The 19,317-nt window shown below is 46.3% G+C and overlaps 2 protein-coding genes across 4 annotated transcripts in view; both read right to left on the reverse strand.

Moving 5' to 3' along the window:
* The window catches only part of PRSS43 (serine protease 44), a 26,913-nt gene extending 19,038 nt beyond the window's left edge, over nt 1–7,875 (reverse strand). For all 3 annotated transcript variants that reach the window (XM_071091564.1, XM_024792350.2, XM_071091565.1), the window contains exon 1: nt 7,503–7,875. In XM_071091564.1, the coding sequence (XP_070947665.1) occupies nt 7,503–7,548 (46 nt within the window). In that variant the 5' untranslated portion in view covers nt 7,549–7,875. The remainder of the gene's footprint in view (nt 1–7,502) is intronic.
* PRSS42 (Putative serine protease 42) lies at nt 5,572–10,565 on the reverse strand. Its single transcript, XM_011739094.3, has 5 exons — nt 9,915–10,565; nt 9,558–9,714; nt 8,954–9,213; nt 7,882–8,042; nt 5,572–6,530 (listed from the first exon to the last, which is right to left on the reverse strand). The coding sequence occupies exons 1-5, from the start codon at nt 10,114–10,116 to the stop codon at nt 6,294–6,296; spliced, it is 1,017 nt and encodes a 338-aa protein (XP_011737396.2). The 5' UTR covers nt 10,117–10,565; the 3' UTR covers nt 5,572–6,293.
* Between the last annotated feature and the right edge of the window lie 8,752 nt (nt 10,566–19,317).

The raw sequence follows: 19,317 nt of genomic DNA on the forward strand, positions 1-19,317 counted from the left end.
TTCTCTCTAGGATCACAGTCATATACTGGCTATTGTCCTAATAGCTGAAGTTATTAAAATAAATAACTCTGAATAAAATAACTCTAAATAAAATAAAATAAATAACTCAGAATAAAATAATTCTGTCCAGTTTTTTCTAATTGTTTATAATGGGAAAGCAAGTTCTTTAGTGAATATTCCTTAATGGCCCTACAATATCATTTTGTGTCTTTTAAAAAACAGATAAAGGCCGGGCGCGGTGGCTCAAGCCTGTAATCCCAGCACTTTGGGAGGCCGAGGCGGGTGGATCACAAGGTCAGGAGATCGAGACCACAGTGAAACCCCGTCTCTACTAAAAATACAAAAAATTAGCCGGGCGCGGTGGCGGGCGCCTGTAGTCCTAGCTACTCAGGGGGCTGAGGCAGGAGAATGGCGTGAACCCAGGAGGCGGAGCTTGCAGTGAGCCGAGATCGCGCCACTGCACTCCAGCCTGGGCAACAGCGTGAGACTCCGTCTCAAAAAAAAAAAAAAAAAAAAAAAAACAGATAATAGAATTGCCAAGTCCAGCTCAGTTGGGGAGACCCTAACCCAGCAGCGCTAGAGGAATTAAAGACACACATACAGAAGTATAGAGATGTGAAATGGGAAATCAGGGGTCTCACAGCCTTCAGAGCTGAGAGCCCCAAACAGAGATTTACCCACATATTTATTAACAGCAAACCAGTCATTAGCAGTGTTTCTATAGATATTATATTAACTAAAAGTATCCCTTATGGGAAACGAAGGGACAGGCCGAATTAAAGGAATAGTTTGGGCTAGTTAACTGCAGCAGGAACATGTCCTTAAGGCATAAATCTCTCATGCTATTGTTTGTGGCTTAAGAATGCCTTTAAGCAGTTTTCTGCCCCGGGCGGGCCAGGTGTTCCTTGCCCTCATTCCCGTAAACCCACAACCTTCCAGTGCAGGCGTTAGGGCCATTGTGAACATGTTACAGTGCTGCAGAGATTTTGTTTATGGCCAGTTTTAGGGCCAGTTTATGACCAGATTTTGGGGGGCTTGCTTCCAACATGTCCCCCTTCTCTGATTTGCAAAGAGATCAAAGCAAGGGCAGCTTTGTCACAGTGAGCTACTTCTCACAGGAGTCGGGATCCGCATCTGCACACTACGCAAAGACAAACACAGATTAAAAGCACAGTCATCACTGATATCACAGAGCTTCCAAGTGTTTCTATCCATTTTAATGGGCTACTAGCTGCTAATTTGTCTGCAGCTCCTTTAAGCACTCCAGTTTCTGGTATTAAGGTCAGGTGTGCCTGGGATGCTTTAAATATTTGTTCTTTTAATTTTAAATCCTTATGTTAAGCGCCTAGAGCTGGCCATTATGAACATGTTACAGTGCTACAGAGATTTTGTTTACGGCCAGTTTTGGAGCCAGTTTATGGCCAGATTTTGGGGGACTTGCTCCCAACATAGAATAATGCTTGGACTGATTTCTAGGTCTCTTGATCTGAAATTTCCACATCACTCTTTTTGTTTTTAAAAAAATGCCTAACCAAAGACTAGAGTTAGCCCAGATTTTGATAAATTCCTAATCAATCTGGTGATGAAGTTATCTCGGAATCTCTTTAGCTACTCCCTTCTCCTCCCATACCCCTTGCTGTGAGACATCTGACTTTCTTAGATAAGGCAATCACATAGAAATGTAGGAAAGAAAAGAAGTTGGGTAACTTCAGAATCTTCATTCTTTCCTTTTCATTACTCCTCCAGCTATTCAAGACCCAAGTGTTTAGTAGTCTGAAATTTGTTTTGCAACTGGTGACCTGCAAGAAAGTAACATGTGTGAAAGGTAAAGCTAGCTTTGTGTGTGTGTGTAAAAGGTAAAGCTAGCTTTTTTTTTTTTTTTTTTTTTTTTTTTTGGAGACAGAGTTTTGATCTTTCACCCAGGCTGGAGTGTAGTGGCGCAATCTTGGCTCACTGCAACCTCCGCCTCCCAGGTTCAAGCGATTCTCCTGCTTCAGCCTCCCGAGTAGCTGGGACTACAGACGCAAGACACCACACCTGGCCAATTTTTGTGTTTTTAGTAGAGACGGGGTTTCACCATGTTAGCCAGGATGATCTCAATCTCCTGACTTCGTGATCCACCTGCCTCGGCCTCCCAAAGTTCTGAGATTACAGGCCACCGCTCCCGGCCAGTAAAGCTAGCTTTTAAAGCTCATACTGCTGACCTATAGGAGGAAACTTAAAGGTCATTAAGTGAAGACATAGCACTTGCACCAAAGAAGTCATAAAGGACAAACGTGTGGTGAGGGACGGTCTCTAACCAGCAATAGGAAAGTCCTCAATTGTTCTGCTAACTTGGAAGACTACTTGCAATCTAAATTGAGGGAGTGTAATTTCTTTCACTCAATGTAATGTTTTTTAAATTTCATCCATGTCATTTTGTGTATTCATAGTTCATTTTTATTCTTTTTCTTTTTAAATGTTACTTTTTCATTTATTTTTAAATGAACAAAAGTGTATTATTTTTATTGCTGACTAGTATTTCATCACTCAACTGTTGACATTAGGATTGTTTCCAGATCCTGGCTGTTATGAATACAGATGTGATAAACATTCATATATAAGTCTTTGAATGGTGACAAAAGTTATTTGCCTGACCAAACTTTAGTCAGGCATCTAAATCTTCTCCTAGATCTGTCTGTGCACTTCTTTGTAAAATCTGCTTTTACCAAAAGAACTCTGCTAAGTCCATTTAGCCAGAACTCCCATTCTTGCTATCTGATTATCCTCATTATCTGATCAGTTTCCTCATCCTCTCCCATCCCCCAGGTGATGTCTGATCACTCTGGCCTATCTTAAGCAAGAATCCTGTTAGGTCAGATGAGCCAGGATCCCCCTTACACCCTACTATGGTTTCACTGTGTCCCCCAAAGTTCATGTGTTGGAAACTTTATCCCCAAAGCAAAAGTGTCTGAAGATGGGCTTAATGGGAAGTGTTTAGGTCATGAGGGCTCCACCAATCAATACATTATAACAAATTTTATATCAGAATTAAAGCTAATTATGAAACGGCTTCAGGTTATAAGTTCTCTCTCTCTCTCTCTCTCTCTCTCTCTCTCTCTCTCTCCCCCCCCCTCCCCCTCCCTCCCTCTCACCCTTCTGCCTTCTGCCACAGGATAACACAGCAAGAAGGCCCTCACAAGATGCCAGCACCTTAAGATTGGACTTTCCAGCCTCAAGAACAGTAAAAAATAAATCTTCTTTTATAAATTACCCAGACTGTGGTATTCTGTTAAAGCAACACAAATGAACTAAGACACCCCTGATATTTCTTCTTAATAATGTTCCATCCACTGATCCCCACACTTCTCTTTGGTTATAAATTCCCACATGTCTACACTGTATTCAAAGTTGAGCCCAGTCTCTCTTCCTCACCCTGGAAGGGAGACCCTATTGTAGTGATCCTTAAACCTGTTTTGTTGGTCCTCAATAAAGTCTTCCTTGTTGTGCTTTAATAAACATTACTGAATAATTTTTTCTTTAACAGTGAACATTGTTGCTATTTTCTTCAAGTCTGTGGCTTTTATTTTCATTTTCTTAATACTGTCTTTCTAAGAGCAGAAGATTTTAACTTTGTTGAGATCCAATATATCATTCTTTTCTTATGTGGTACATACTTTTTGAATCATATTTAAAGAATCTGTGCCTAACAAAGATCAGAAAGATTTTTCTTCAAGTTTTCTTAGAGAAGTTTTATAAATTCAGGTTTTACATTTAGTTCTATAATATGTTAATTTTTCTACATAATGCAAGGTAAGGATCAAGGCTCACTTTTTTTTTTTTTTTTTTGCATAGGAATATGCCATCATTCCAGCACCATTTATTAGACTTACCCTTTCCCCCAAATAATTACCTCAGCACTTTCGTTGAAATAAATTGGCCATATGGGTGGGGGCCTATTTCTGGACTCTCTATCCTGTTTCATTGATATATATATGTATGGCAAATGCACCTGAAAGCAATAATTTAACTTAAGCATATCTGGAGAATGACCCTACCATCTAAGAAGAATGTGTATTCAAGGTGCTGAGCTAAGGAATCCAGGAGTGGCCAACCTACAGATTCCCTCCTTATCTATGAAAGACATCTGAACGCCCAGCCCATCCCTTGGAACACAGGCCATATAGGGGGATCAAGGCCCTTTGTTTTGGATTAGATGGAGGTTGCTAGGTGGAGGGTGTTAGGTGAAAATGTATGTTTCTTACAAACAGTAGCAGTTCTCCTGTCCAGCCTGCTGCCACTGGACCACCCCTGTATGTAAGTCCCTCCAACAAACCCTATGTCTCATTCACTGCCTCCAGCTCTTTTCTTCAGCCTCCTGGATACGGTGCCATCCCTATTAGAATCAACAGGGCTCCAGCACAATACCTTATGCCAATACAACACTGTCTTAATTACCATACCTTTATAGTAGGTCTTGAAATCCAATAGTTATCTGCATCGGTTAATTCTAGGTCCAATATGGATGAATCTCAAAAACCACGTACGGAAAAAATACATGGAGGGTAAGAAGCCAGACACAAAAGAGCATTTGCTGTATGGCTCCATTTATACGAGGTTCAATAACATGCAAATCTGATCTGATAGTAATTAGAGCAGTAGTTATCCACCAATCTCTACCTTTTTTTTTTTTTTTTTTGAAACAAAGTCTCACTCTGTTGCCCGGACTGGAGTGCAGCAGCGTGATCTGAGCTCACTACAACCTCGACCTCCCAGGTTCAAGCAATCCTCCCACCTCAGCCTCCCGAGTAGCTTGGACTACAGGCATGCACCAACATGCCCAGCTGATTTTTGTATTGTTAGTGGAGACGGGATTTAGCAATGTTGTCTGGGCTGGTCTCGAACTCCTGGGCTCAAGCAATCTGCCTTCCTCAGCCTCCCAAAGTGCTGGGATTACAGGTGTGAGCCACTGTTCAGCCTCTACCAATCTTTATTCATGTAAATATTCACATGCACCTTCTTTCCATAGGCAAAACACACCAATCCTCTCCTAAAAGGAGGCAACTTCAATGTTTCATAAACAAAGGAGGAAACTGGAAGCAATAATGTGGTCTGCATCATATCAAAGAACTACCCTGGGACCCATAGGGTAATGAGGGAAATGGTCAGAATCGGTAAGCACCCCAACCCATCATCTCCCTAACCTTCAGCCCTGTGTTTTCCATAGAGCCTGATTAAAGTGATCTGGTGCTCAAGGTTTGGAGAAGGAGAGGCAGAAATAGGCAGAAAATGGAGGATGTAGTTTGGGATGTAGTGCCCTGATCCCTCTCTTGCTTCCAGTTTCTCTCACTTCCTCCTTCCCAGATGCAATGACTAGCAAATTCAGCTACAAAACTCCATGTGGAAATGCTGATGGCCATGGAGAGCATAGGCAGCAAAATCCAATTGTCTAAAACCACCCATCCAACTCACAACTGGGTAGGCAGAGACTACCCCTCTCACTCTTTAGTTTAAAAAGAATCATCAACATCTTCCTAAGTTTAATGTGAGGTAAGTTCTCTTCAGTGTCCCCAATAACCAGGCCAGTAGACATGCAGAACACGGGAGACTCTCCGAATATTTATTTAGTTGATTTCTGAAAACTCCATACTCCATAACAGACTCAATACAACTTGCAGTGTCCCTGAAAGTGGCCACTAGGGCACTGAGGAAGGGGATGCCAAGAATGGGTTGCTCCAAAAGAACTAGTGTGGCAGAGGCTGTCCACTCGCAGATGGATCCACACTGGGCTGCAGGGGATCTTCTCCCAGCCCCAGACAGTGGAACCAGAGTGGAAGTCCCAGACCTCACACCTCTGCAGGGACCTGGTAACGCCTCCTTCACTCTCTCTGAGCAATCACCCAGCTGGCTGGTTTCACAAAGTCTCAGGTGGGAGCCCTGACACCAGAAACACGTTGAATGCTTGCTTCGCCGTTGATGATGTCTCTTCTTTGATAGATGTTCCCCCAGATATTGATGAGTCACCATGGCCCACCTGGCAGGGCGGCTGACCCTCTAGCTGCAGTCGGTTCACTCCCTCCTTCCCACCAGCCAGCGCACAGCCCTGGTGCAGGTGTGGCTCAGGCAGGTGACCAGAGCACCAGGCAGGGGCACTTTCCAGGCCCCAGTCTCCCTGCCATGCTCTATTGTATGGATCTCCAGAGGGTCCATGGATTCCAACTGGGATTTGCAGAAAGGGCATTGGGAAGGAGTGGGAGGTTGGAAGAGAGGCCTAGTATAAGACTCAGAAACAAAAGGGGAGTGGACTGGGGTGATCACAGGGCCACCAGGATGCCCAGGGGCCACAGCAGATGCAGGAGTAAAATGAGGAACACTGCTGGATACGAACAGGTAGCCTGAGCCACCACTGCCATCAGCCACTTACTGTAGACACCAATTTCTGTATAAATTCCAGGCAATCCGCGGCGACCACAGCCAATGCCCCAGCTCACAATCCCTACCTGGACCCATGTGTCATCATATTCACAGGCCAAGGGACCCCCAGAATCTCCCTGGAGAAAGAGAAAGAAACGAACTTCAGAAATTGAATAGGATCTATATCAGAGCAGACTGACTGTACTACAAGGTGTTGAGGAGACACGCACACATAGGGCTTCCTCCAGCACCTCAAAGGCCCCACTGCCCAGATTTCTGTGAATATGACAACTGAATATGTGAGCATGGGAACTAAAATGTTAAGGGGAAAACTTTAATATGCTCTGAGAAAATGATGACTTCTCATTTTCCAAACCATAGTGGCTCTTAAATGTCTTGAACATCACCTCAGCATGGCAGCCCCCTAAACCCTTGTATTTAGCCTGAAGTTTCTCTACAACTCCTAACCTACATAGCCAGTTCCACACCCTCCAACTCAAGCAGAATTCTGCATGTCCTTTCCCAAACCTCCTCTGCTGACCAACCATCTCAGTCAGAAAAATAGGGTCCTCTTGAACCTCTCCCTCACCCCCACTCCTACATGCAGTCAGTCAACAAGAATGGATAGGTCAACCTCAAAAACACCTTCACTTGCCTCCCTGCTCCAGGCACTGCTCAGGACTCAATTTATCATGGCCTAGGTGATGAAAACAAGCATTTAGACTTCTGTCTATGCACCACACAGCTCAGGGAGTCATTTATCGAAAAGGCAAATCTAATTATGCTCACCAAAGCCCCCTCCCAAGTCCTGCCAGAGCAAAATCTAGAAAATTGGCACTGCACTCCAAGCCATACACATTCTGACTCCAACCCACTTCTCAGCCACATCTGCTGCCTCATTGCTCCAAATGTGTAAAGTGTCCCTTAACATGAGAAGTACCTTCAGACCTCTGAGCCACTGCACATGCGATTCCCTCTCCTTACAATGCTGTTTTCCTCTTTCCAAGAAATCCAAAAACTCATTCTCTAAGACCCAGCTCAAATGGCCTCTCCTCAGGAAGGCAGCTTGGTGCCGAGGGAAGAGCGTGGGTCTGGGAGTTGGTACTCACAGGAGGATCCTGAGTAACGTCCTTGGATCTCGTCTTCCACATTCATACAAGGGGTGTGATGTTTATGTTGCAGGGTTGTGGTGTGGGTTAACTGAGATAATGAGGGTTAATGTCCACACTGGCATGGTGAGCATCACATAGGAGGACCTCAATTAGTACGGCATATGTTATTAGCATTTCCCACCCCAACTTTCCCACACACCAGCAGTGCCCCCAGGCAGTGCTCCTCCCTTTTGAAAGAACAGACCAGGCCAAGTTAGGGCAGCCATGGCAGGTTTCCCTTTATGAATCTCTTTAACTCAACTAGGCGTGAATAGAGGAAGCAGCAAATAACCCAGACTCTGCCATCTGGGAATGGGGAAAGGATCCATGAACTTACCTGGCAAGAATCTTTTCCTTGTTCTTTATAGCCACAGACCATCCCTTTTTTTATTACATCCGTAGTAGATGACAAAGCCTTTTTTATTATCTTATTACATTCCTCATAGCGCATGATGTATTGGTCCACCTCCTGGAGAATTTCTGATGTAAGTTTCTCTCCTATCAAAGAAGATCATCAGATCTGCACAAGTGGACAATAGGCCCCTAAGCACCCAGCATCCCTCTGGAAAAAGACAAGGCAGTGAGTATTCTTCTCATTTGATACAGAAGGCCCAAAGTTGATATGAGGAGAGGAGGATGTAAGAAACAAAACCAAGACAAAAACAGGAAGAATATTTCAGGAGAGGGAGAGGCAAGGCCTTGCCAACCTGAGAAATGACAACCAAGTATCGTCACTCTAAGTATCAATAGTAATAGTGAGAGTGTGTCCTGTGCATCAGTAAAGCATCTTTACTGTCTAGAGCAGGATCACAGACTCTCAGGCAGAAAATGCCCCAGAAGTACCAAATCCAGCTTCTCCCCAGGGATAGGAGGGCCTACACCCCACCAACAGGAGTCTTCTGGTTCTCTCTACATCTCCAGGAACAGAAAATACCCTATCCACCAAGGCAGGTGCTTCCAATGAGGAGCAGCTCTGACTGGCAGACAACTCATTGCCCTCTGAGGTGTTCCTGGGGAGAACTTTATAGCATCTGGCTCTGTCCAGGGAACCTAAAAATCCCCCCAAACCAGTCAAGCACAGTGCCCCCACAAATCCACAGAAAGAGATGTTGCCCATGTGTTTCTTCTTCTCCTGGCTCAGCAACTCCAGTTCCCAGGACAAAAGTCTTCCTAAATGGCTGCCATCAAATATTGGTGTTGCAACAAAAGAACTCAACCCAGTTTCTGGTGTCACCCAAGACAACCAGGAACCATGACCCTGACAGCTGCTAAACTGCGTGTCCCTCACAACCTGCCACCCACCAGGCAGTCTGCCTCCCTGCTCCTCTCTGTAGCCTTCCTGTCTACTCCAGGGGTAAGGGTGCCTCCTCTCTGCCCTAAGTTTGCTTCCTGCCTTGAAGTCTCACCACCTTCTTGTGTTTTGCCCCATCCGGTCACCCAGCACCTGGTCCTAGCTTCCACCTGGAAATTCTCCTGAGGGATGCAGATAGGCTGGATGTTTGAGGTAAAATTCACAGGATGATGAAGCCGGAGAAGGGCAAGGTCATTTTGAACGGCTATAACTGTTGAGAACTTAGGGTGGACAAAAGCTCTTCGGACAGGGACCACCACACTTGTATTTTCCTTATAGACACTCCGATCTCCCATCTTGACACTGTAACGGAGGCGGCTGTGGGAGAGAGGACATGCCTCTAAGAAAAGGCCTAGGAAACATTCTTTGTGCCTTTTCCATACATTTCCAATGTTTCTCAAACTGGCCTCAATCTCCCGGGCCACTACCCCTACCACCCCATCTCCATCACCAAAAACCCTTCCTTGATCACTCTCAAACTTGGTTTGCCTGCCCAACTTAGACATGCCTATAGCAAGACGACCAATGCAGAGACCCCCTCCGGCTTCACTGTGAGTTTTGTTTCGTTGTTGCCAAATTGCCAGGGCAATGGAACTCAGTGGGTGCTTGAGGGGGCTGGCCTGGCCCCAGAAGGCCCCCCAGCCCCGCGTGTCGCTCCTCACCTGGAAATGCAGTGGCCTGCCGTCAGCACCCACGTGGTGGTGACCAGGGTGCCGCCGCAGATGTGCCTGCCTCTGGCCCTCACGCTCACCTGCCAGGGCCACTTCCCTTCCTCCGCGTCCACTCCTCCCATGATTCTCAGAGGGGTTCGGCCACACACTGGGGTGAGGATAGTGTAGGATGAAGAACTCACTCAAAGACACAGGACTTGACTCCCCGGGGTGCCCCGACGACAGCCAAGAAGGACCCGTGTCCCCCAGGGCTCCGAGCCACGCTTCAGATTCCCCGGGCTACCAGGTAGCACCTGCCCCAGCCTGGCGCCCAACCTCCGCCTGCGGGCCTCCCACGCAGTGAGTCACCTGGGAAGGACGTAAACAGATTGGGTGGGGGGCCCGCCGCAGGTCCTGAGGCCGGGCTCGCTTTGGGGTTCTCGCGGCCCTCCTCTGAGAGGAGAGCGGAGGGAAGGAGTGGCGCCGCCCTGCCCGCCCAGTTCTGCCAGGGCCAGGGCTGAAGGAGCAGGAGCCAGGCCAGGAGGCCCAGGGAGCCGCCGCCAGAGGACATGTCATGGATACCGGCTGCCCCTCTCCCGACAGCTCGCGCCCCTGCCGGGGGTTGGCTGGAACCAGGGCGCCTGCGAGGCACGAGGGGGCGAGGCCGGGGCCTCGAGGGATGGAAATGGCGGAGCCGACTTGCCAGACCCTGGTCTTGCCAGATTCCTTGTCTGAGTGGGAAATGTCGCCCTCGCGGTGCGGTTTCACTCAGATCCTCACTCCAGACTATGTCCAGCCAGAACCCTGCCCAGGACCAAGGGGTTAGGGTAATTCTGAGAAAACTCCCTTGATGGAGACCTCCTGCTTTAGGGTCTGCACTTAGGAGGCAGGTGCGATGCTGCTCCTGCCCTTGCAGGCGTGGTACCTGGCCTGGAGCTGGTCGGGATAGGTCTTCTGGGAATTCATCGAGGAGCTCTTATTCCCCATAGCGTCCTCAAATCAGGGCTTCATTCACCAGACCTAGATATTAGGGTAGGAGGACTTTACAGATGAAGCAGGCTAGACAGAGGAGTGGGCTGCTCTTCTGTTTCAGTCGCAGGGACATCTTTTAAACAGCCCGCAGGTCAATCCACTCTTATTAGCTCTGTGTCCCTAATGTCTATTCTGTCTGTTCTGGTAACTCATCCTTTTGTCTGCTGCCCAAGACCTACTACCAAGCCTCTGCCTCTCCTGGCTTCATCTTTGTTGAAGTTGGAGGAAAAACAACAACAATAACAGCTTTTGAATTGCCGTATGTTCCACTTTTTCCTGTCCAAAAGTGGATAACCATGACAGTGTTTTCCAAGGATGCCGGTGCTCTCCTCACCAATTTATTGTTCTAAGTCTTGGTGAAGGGGGTATTCTCTAAGGCCCTCTTGGAGCTCAGGGGAGTGGGCGAGCAGGTCATACATCATGAATTCATCCCAATATTCCCCTCTCTCTAACTCTCTCTCTACATTGAACAAGTGTAGGGACCAGCCCTACAGGGCCTGTGGGTTTTTCTCCTCATGTGTGGAGATGAGAGATCGTAGATATAACGACATAAGACAGAGACAGAAAGAAAAACAGCTAGGCCCCAGGGGACCACTACCACCAAGACCTGTAGTGGCCTGGACTCGCTGCTATTTATTGTATTCTAGGCAAGGGGGCAGGGTAAGGAGTATGAGTCGTCTCAAAAGATTGATAAGGTCACGCAAGTCACGTGTCCACCGGACAGGGGGCCTTTCCCTTTGTGGTAGCCAAGGCAGAGAGGAAAGGCAGCATACATCAGCATTTCTTCTATGCACTTATCAGAAAGATCAAAGACTTTAATACTTTCACTAATTTTGCTACTGCTATCTTCTAAGAACTTAAGAGGAGGAGCCAGGTGTACAGGTGGAACATGAAAGTGGACACGGAGCATGACCATAGAGGCACAGCACCACAGGGAGATGTTTACGCCTCCAGATGACTGTGGGCAGGCCTGGCCAATGCCAGGCCTCCCACAAGAGCTGGTAGAGCAGAGTGTTCTCTAACTCCTCCAGAAAAAGGGAGACTCCCTTTCCTGGTCTGCTAAGTAACGGGTGCCTTCCCAGGCACTGGCGCTACCGCTAGACCAAGGAGCTCTCAAGCGGCCCTTATCCGGGCATGACAGAGAGCTCACACTCTTGTCTTCTAGTCATCTCTCACAGTGTCCCTTCAGCTCCTAATTCTGTATGGCCTGGTTTTTTCTAGGTTATAATTATAAAACAGAGATTATTATAATAATAGAACAAAAAGTAATACTACAAACTAATGATTAATAATAATTATATCTATATCCTATTTCCAGTATAACTTTTCTTAATTTAATTATTTCCTTTAGTATACTGGAATAGCTTGTGCCTTCAGTCTCTTGCCTCGGCACCTGGGTGGCTTGCCGCCCACAAACAAGGAATTTCTGACATATCACACTTGGTAGCCAAGTGTGGGCCACCACTGAGTTCAGGTTTAAAACAACCAAGTAGCAGCCAGGCGCGGTGGCTCACACCTGTAATCCCAGCACTTTGAGAGGCCAACACAGGAGGACTGCCTGAGCCCATGAGTCACGAACCCATATCCAGCCTGGGCAACATGGAGAAACCCTGTCCCTACAAAATATAAAAAGATTAGTTGGACATGGTAGCCTGTGCCTGTTGTCCTAGCTACTCAGGAGGCTAAGGTGGGAGGATCCCTTCAGTCCAGGGGTTCCAGGCTGCAGTGAGCCATGATCGCACCACTACACTGCAGCCTGGATGACAGAGCAGGACTCTGTCTCAAAAATAAAAATAAGCAAGTAAACATGTAAAGCAAGGGTGTCCAACCTTCTGACTTTCCTGGGCCACACTGGAAGAAGAATTGTCTTGGACCACACACAAAATATGTTAACATTTATGATAGCTGATGAGCTTTAAAAAAATCACAAAAAAAATAATGTTTTAAGAAAGTTTATAAGTTTTTCTTGGGCCACATTTAAAGCTGTCCTGGGCTGTATGTGGCCCATGGGCTGCAGGTTGGACTAGCTTGATGTAGAGTCACTTTCACCTGCCTGTTTGGTATCTACAAACAGACACCAGCAAACTGAATTCAGAATTTCTGGTAAATGTACTCCTGGTAAATTTGGGCCCAAGCCTCTCTAATCAAGAGTCTGCAGAATCCAATCCTATACATATCTCCCAAGTTCTTTCCCATGAAAGTTAGCAAAATCTTGCAGTTCTTTTTGTAAGGAAGCCTTCTCCCCCTGGGTTATACTTTGTATCTGTCCTTCCAGAGCATGCTGGGATCTGACTGTACTTATTAGGTCTAGAGGCAGTAAAGATCTGCTGAAGTGGTATGGGTCTAGAGGCAGTAGATCTTTAGACCTACTAGAGGTAGGTATGGAACTGGCATGCCCTTACCCTATAACTTCCTCAGTTGAAGTCAATACAGTAGCTCTAGGGTAGAGAGGACCACCCTTGTCAAAACAGAGGATGCACTGCTTCTGTTAGCAAGGGAGGTTCAATGTGGCTGGGAGTCAGATGTCCTAAATCTATCCAAATGTGCCTCATTTAAATTTTCATGGTCTCACTCTTTCCCAATCAATGCCCTGACTTTTATGTAAGAATTATAATGAAGCTGTTAATTCCATTTATGTTGAAATCCAGCAACCCAAAAGATGAGATACTACATTTTATTTTCAACTACATCAATCCTGTAGTGACAAGGAATATGAAGTTATTTCAGGAAATCATAGAAGCTTTTAATCCAAGAAACTAAAATTCAAGATTGCCATTTGCCTTCTTTAAAATTTTCGTGTAGTAATAAGTAACCAGTCTTCCCCACAGTCCTTATATCTTTCATTTCCACAGTAACATCTATTGTGGCAGCCTGTTATCTTTTAATGAACTGTGAAAAGCAGAGTGTGGCCTAGAGTGAGACTTTAGAATCTGTGAGAGCTGCAAACACAAAGCAAATTTGCATCTACTCATAGGCACTTCTCCACAAACTTCCACCAGGTCTTCAAGAGAAAGATTAGAGGCAGGGCAAGAGACCAAAGAAAGCCTTGCCCACGGTGCAGTCTTTGGGGAGGTGAGCAGAAGCCACTGTGGGAAAGGCATGACATCTGGCCTGGATCCTCTACTCTGTTTCCCAGCAACTCTACCACCACCACTAACACTACCACTACCACAAACACACACACACGCACACACAAATACACCAACCCTTTGCCACCAGGGGTTCAGAGGGGGCATAAAAATGTCACTTCCAGGGCACAGATAAAAGCCTATTATAGCTGCATGAACATAACATTAAATATCCTCTATTTCTCCGGGAGAAGTAGGAAACTGTGCTGCTCCAAACCTTTAAAGATTATCTATTCTGGGAGAGGGGCAAGGTCACTTAGAAGGCCCCATGACTAAGAGCCAAGAACATAGCACTTGCCTAAGAGTGAGGCTGAGCCAGAACAATAAAGAAAGCCCCCATTACCAGGATAGCAAGTGTCCAGGAACAAGTAATAGCTGACTGCTGCTGGAAGAGTGAGGGTAAAAGTACAGAAAGATATCCTCTCTTAGACATAGGCACAAAGAGAAGACCAATGACTGTGATTTGAACAGATACTGAGAAAAACTCTCTAACAAACCAGCTACCACTCTAAGCAAAAAAATAATACTGGAAGAATTTGAATTATGTACTTTTTGAGAGTAACCATACTAACAACAAAACCTGACACATTGTCTCAATGCCTCCTCCTTAAAGAAAAGGCATGTCCATTTCTGGACATAAATAGTGTTTACCCAAGTCTCCACTAGCCTTCACAGGAAGGCTTTAGCTTTCAACCAAAAATTACAAGACACATAATGAAACAAAAAATAACACATTATCAAGAGACAAACCAATCAACAAAACCAGACTCAGCTGTGACATAGATTTTGGAACTATTACACCAGGGGTTAAAAACACTATGATGGATGTATCTGTAGACTCTAGTGCACAGGTCAACAAAAGTTTTCTGCAAAGGACCAGATAGCAAACATTTTAGGATTTGCAGACCATAAGGCAAAACTGAGGATATTATGTAGGTTTTTATATAGCAACAAGATAATTTTCCCACAAAATTATAGTCATAATACTAATTGCATATAATATTTGCTAATTCAGATCTACTAATGAGAGGTATAACATTGTTTTAAGGGGAGTATAACATTTTACTTATTGGGGTTCAAGTTAATGTTCTCTATTGTCAAAATCAATTGCACATTTTCTGTTAATGGTGAGCCATAATGATATTTTACACACTTCATCTTTTCTTTTTTTTATTTTTTATTTTTATTGTTTTGAGACAGGGTCTCTGTCTCTTGCCCAGGCTGGATTGCAGTGGTGCAATCTTAGCTCACTGCAACCTCTGCCTCTCTGGCTGAACATGTGGAGAAATAGTAAATTCTCTAAACTGTGAAGCAGTCTCCCAGTCACACACACACATCCAGTGGTAAATACTGGAAGTAAAACTGACTAAAGGAGCTTACCTACAACCACCAACAAATGAGTGATGCATGAAAATTGGAATGCAAGACTTAATATTATTACGGTGACAATATTATCCAAAGTAGCTCAATGCAATCCCTATCAAAACCCCAATGATTTTTTTTGGCAGATATAGAAAAACCATTCTAAAATTCATCCGGCATCCCAAGCACCCCGAATAGCCAAAACAATCTTGAAAAAGAGAATAAAATTGGAAGACTCACACTTTCTGATTTGAAAATTTACTACAAAGCTATACTAATTAAAACAGCATAGTATTGGCATAATGACAGACATACAGACCAATGGAATAGAGAACCCAGAAATAAACCCTCTCATATATGGTCAAGTGATTTTCAACAAGGATGCCAAGAGCATTCAATGGAGAGAGGACAGTCTTTCCAAAAAATAGTGCTGGGAAAAATGGATATCCATAAGCAAAAGAATAAAGGTAGACCTTTACCTTACATCATATATAAAAATTAACCCAAAATGTATCAAAAACCCCATGTATGAGTTAAACTATAAAACTCTTAGAAGAAAACATAGGAGAATGTCTTCATGATGTTGGATTTGGCAATGATTTCTTGGATATGACACCAAAAGCACCGGCACAAAAGAAAAAAATAGACAAACTTTTAAAATAAAAATTGGTAGCCTTGTGCTATGAAGGACACTATCAAGAGAGTAAAAAGATACCCCACAGAATGGGAGAAATATTTTCAAATCATATACCTGATAAGGGATTAATATCCAAAATATATAAACAACTCCTATTACTCGAAAACAAAACGACAATTCTATTTTAAATGGACAAATAAATTTGTAAATAAACTTCTTCTCCAAAGAATATAAATAATGGCCAGTGAGCACATGAAAAGATGCTCAACATTGAGATACTCAATCATTAGGGTAATGCAAATCAAAACCAAAGTGAGATAACACTTCATACCCACCAAGATGGTTAATTAAAAAGAAATGAACAGAACAGAAAATAACATGTATTGGAGAGGACATGAAGAAATTTGAATGCCATGCCTTGCTGGTAGGAATGTCAAATGGTGCAGTGACTGTGGAAAACAGTATGACAATTCCTCAAAAAGTTAAACATAGAATTACCATATCACCCAGTAATTTTCAATTCTAGGTGTATACCCAAAAGAAGTAAAAGTAGGGATTTTGAATCTGTTTGACAGATACATGTTCGTGTACCCAAAATCTGTGAATATGTTACTTTACATTGTAAAAGGAAATTTATAGATGTGATTCAGGTTCAGGACCTTGAAATGGGGATATTACCCTGGATTATCTGGAAGAGCCCAGTCTAATCACATGAGTCCCCAAAAGTGGAGAATTTTCACAGGGAGATAGGACACTAAACAGTCAGAGAGATGTAACACTGCTGGCTTTGAAGATGGAAGAAGGGGACCAGAAGCTAAGGAATGCTGGTGACCTCTAAAATCTATAAAAATCAAGGAAACAAATCCTCCTCTTGGCATCCAGGAGGAACTGGCCCTACCTGGCTAATTTTACTTAGTTATTTATTTATTTATTTTTGTAGAGGTGGGGTTTTGCTATGTTGCCCAGGCTGATCTCAAACTCCTAGGCTCAAGCAATCTTCCTGCCTCAGCCTCCCAAAGTGTTGAGATTACAGGCATAAGCCACCAGACCCAGCCACAAATGTTCTGTAACAACCATTCTCAGCTCATAGGCTAAGAAGAGGGGACCAGATGTGGTCTATACTCAAATGTTACCTCCTCAATGAGGCCTTCCTAGGACACCCTCAAAAACTGTGTCCCCTATCCTCCCAAATCCTCCTTATCCTCCTTTAATTTTTCCCGTAGTACTTCCCACAATCTAACATACTATGTATTTTGCTCACATATATTAGGTTTTCCGGGGCAAAGATTTTTACCACTACTTTCAATGGTGAAACCGCAATTACTTTTGCACCAACCTAATACATTGGGTATCTTCCTCTTTCATAAATTCTTCCTCTTGTAAACTTTATGTGGGCAGATTTTTTTGTCTGTCTTGCTTATTGCTGTATTCCCAGCACCTGAAACATGTCTGGCATTCAATAAATATCTGTTAAATGAATGAACGAATCAGTGAGTGAATTAATAAATAGATCCCATATAGCCTAGCAGTTAGGAAAAATATAGAAATAAATAAATAGAAATGAAATGGAGATAGAACACATTGATACCTGTAAGTGCTTAGAGCACTGCCTAGCACACACTAAGTGCTCAATAAGTATTAGTCACCCTTATTCCTTATTGTAGTTATAGTTGCTACCTTCACGAGGAGCCTCAAGCATCTGAAAGGTGCAGGCACCACAGCAAGCAAAATCTCCCAGTCACTATCTGTGTCCAGCCGCCTGCCTCCCTGTCTACTGCATCTCCTCTCCTGGTTTCCCTGCTCCTTCTGGGGCTCCTGGTCTCCATCTCTGCCACTGGAGCCTGTGTCCCCCTCTGGTTCCCTCAATCTTTGTCCCTCAATTACAGATGGACTCTCCACAGTGCCTCAGGCAGAGCCCCCCTAAGATATCTTGAACCCGACTGCCTGCTTCCACTCTCCTCCATTCTGTTCCCCCATTCCACCCCTTCACTTGTTCCAGCGTTCAGGCTGTTGCCTTAGGATTCTGTTCCCATCCTGAGCCCCCGCTCCCAACACTGCCACATTCCACCTAAGTGTTCATCCTCTAGAAAGCCTTTGCTGATGCCCTCCCCAACCTCTTGGTGCCCACAGCACCCCCCCCCCCTCGCGCCACCCCTGCTGATCCCTTACTAAGCACTCTCATTCTGCTGGAAGCTCTGTGCTGTCCCTATCTCCCCCAAGGCTGACAATTTCCCAAGCCCCCCCCCTCCTCCCACAATGCCCCACCCAGGAAGCCCAGGGCCTGATCTCTGGTGCCTCAGCTCCTGAGACCCCCCTCCTCCTGCCGTCTAGAAATGTTCCTGGAACCCATCGACCCTCCCCACAGTGTTCCCTCTCTAATCCCCACAACAGTCTCAACCCTACAGTGGAGGAAATGAGTGGTGAGAGGTTAAGCAATTTGCCAAGATCACACGAGGCAGGAGTAAAGCCGGGCTTGAACCCAGGGCCCTGGGCAGGGCTGGGGTGCAGGGGCTGGCAGGGTATCGACCCAGGGTACACAACACAGCAGTCAAATAGATGGACAGAGTTTTGGATGAGCCAACGGCTGAGCTGGGACGAGAAACCAGCGCCTCCTCCCTGCGCGTCTGTATGCAGGCCAGGGGCTCACACGGGAGCCGGCTCCTGCCCCCTGGCCCAGGGCCAGCCGTCATCCCCATGAGGTCAGCCACGGCCGGCGATTTCGGGGAAATACCAGCTCCTTATTAAAAACAGGCGGTGGTCAGGCCCCCGCTGCTTTCCCAGTAGAAACTGGAGTGTTTGTTCCAAAAGGAACAAGAGTGGGCAGGGCCTGGCCAGGGCCCTGAGGCGGGAGGCTTGAGCTGCAGTACCTGGTCAGGGTGTCCCGGGAGCTGCAGGGAGGGGAAGTGGGGGGACAGCCCCACTCCGGCAGTCGCGGGTGGGGGCTAGCAAAGGCTGCCTGTGTGAGGGGCGGGCACCGGCCCGAGAGGGGAGGGTCCCACAGCACCTCGAGGCTGCGCCTACCAGGGAGGGGTCGTGGACTGTGACCTCCACAGTCCCCTCGCCCACATCCCCCCGCCCGGGGACAGATCTCAGGCAGTGGGTAAGGCCTGAGAAAAGGCGGGCGGATGGCAATAAGGCCCTCCTCTTCCGGGGTGGGCAGCCCCCACCCGCGCCCCTGAGCCCAGAGCCTGCAGCCCCCGCCTCCAGGGGACCTGCGGAGGCCGCCCCTGCAGGGGGCGCGAGCGGGCCGTGCCTCCCCCGGCCCCGGCCCCGGCCCACCCCGCCACTCTCCGCGCCAGCACAGGCCGCCCTGCATCTGGAGCGAGTTAGGGTTGGCGGCCTGGCGGGCGGCGGCGTGAGCTCATCCCGGCCCGCCCCGCTGCGGTTTCCACGCGGCTGTGAAGGGAACAGAACACAGAAACGCCGCGCCGAGAGCCGGGCCGGAGGAGTGCAGTGGAGCGGCCGCTCCTCCCGGGATGTGGGTGGGAGTGGGAGAGGCTGGAGAGTGTGTATCACTGGCGTGTCGCCGAAGGAGGCTGAGCCCAGGGAGCCGGCCGCCAGCATGCGTCGCTGGTGTCACCGTGTGTGGTGGCTTGCGAGGGTGTGTGTGTCC

Source organism: Macaca nemestrina, chromosome 2 (genome assembly GCF_043159975.1).
Source record: "Macaca nemestrina isolate mMacNem1 chromosome 2, mMacNem.hap1, whole genome shotgun sequence".
NCBI lineage: Eukaryota > Metazoa > Chordata > Mammalia > Primates > Cercopithecidae > Macaca > Macaca nemestrina.

Excerpts from the sequence above, each read along its gene's own strand:
- PRSS42 (XM_011739094.3), bottom strand. The coding sequence starts at position 10,116 with ATGTCCTCTGGCGGCGGCTCCCTGGGCCTCCTGGCCTGGCTCCTGCTC. Across the intron at positions 9,715-9,914 it reads TCTGTTTACGTCCTTCCCAG|TGTGTGGCCGAACCCCTCTG; the intron begins GTGACTCACTGC and ends TCCTCACCCCAG. Across the intron at positions 6,531-7,881 it reads AAGGAAAAGATTCTTGCCAG|GGAGATTCTGGGGGTCCCTT; the intron begins GTAAGTTCATGG and ends CTCTTTCTCCAG.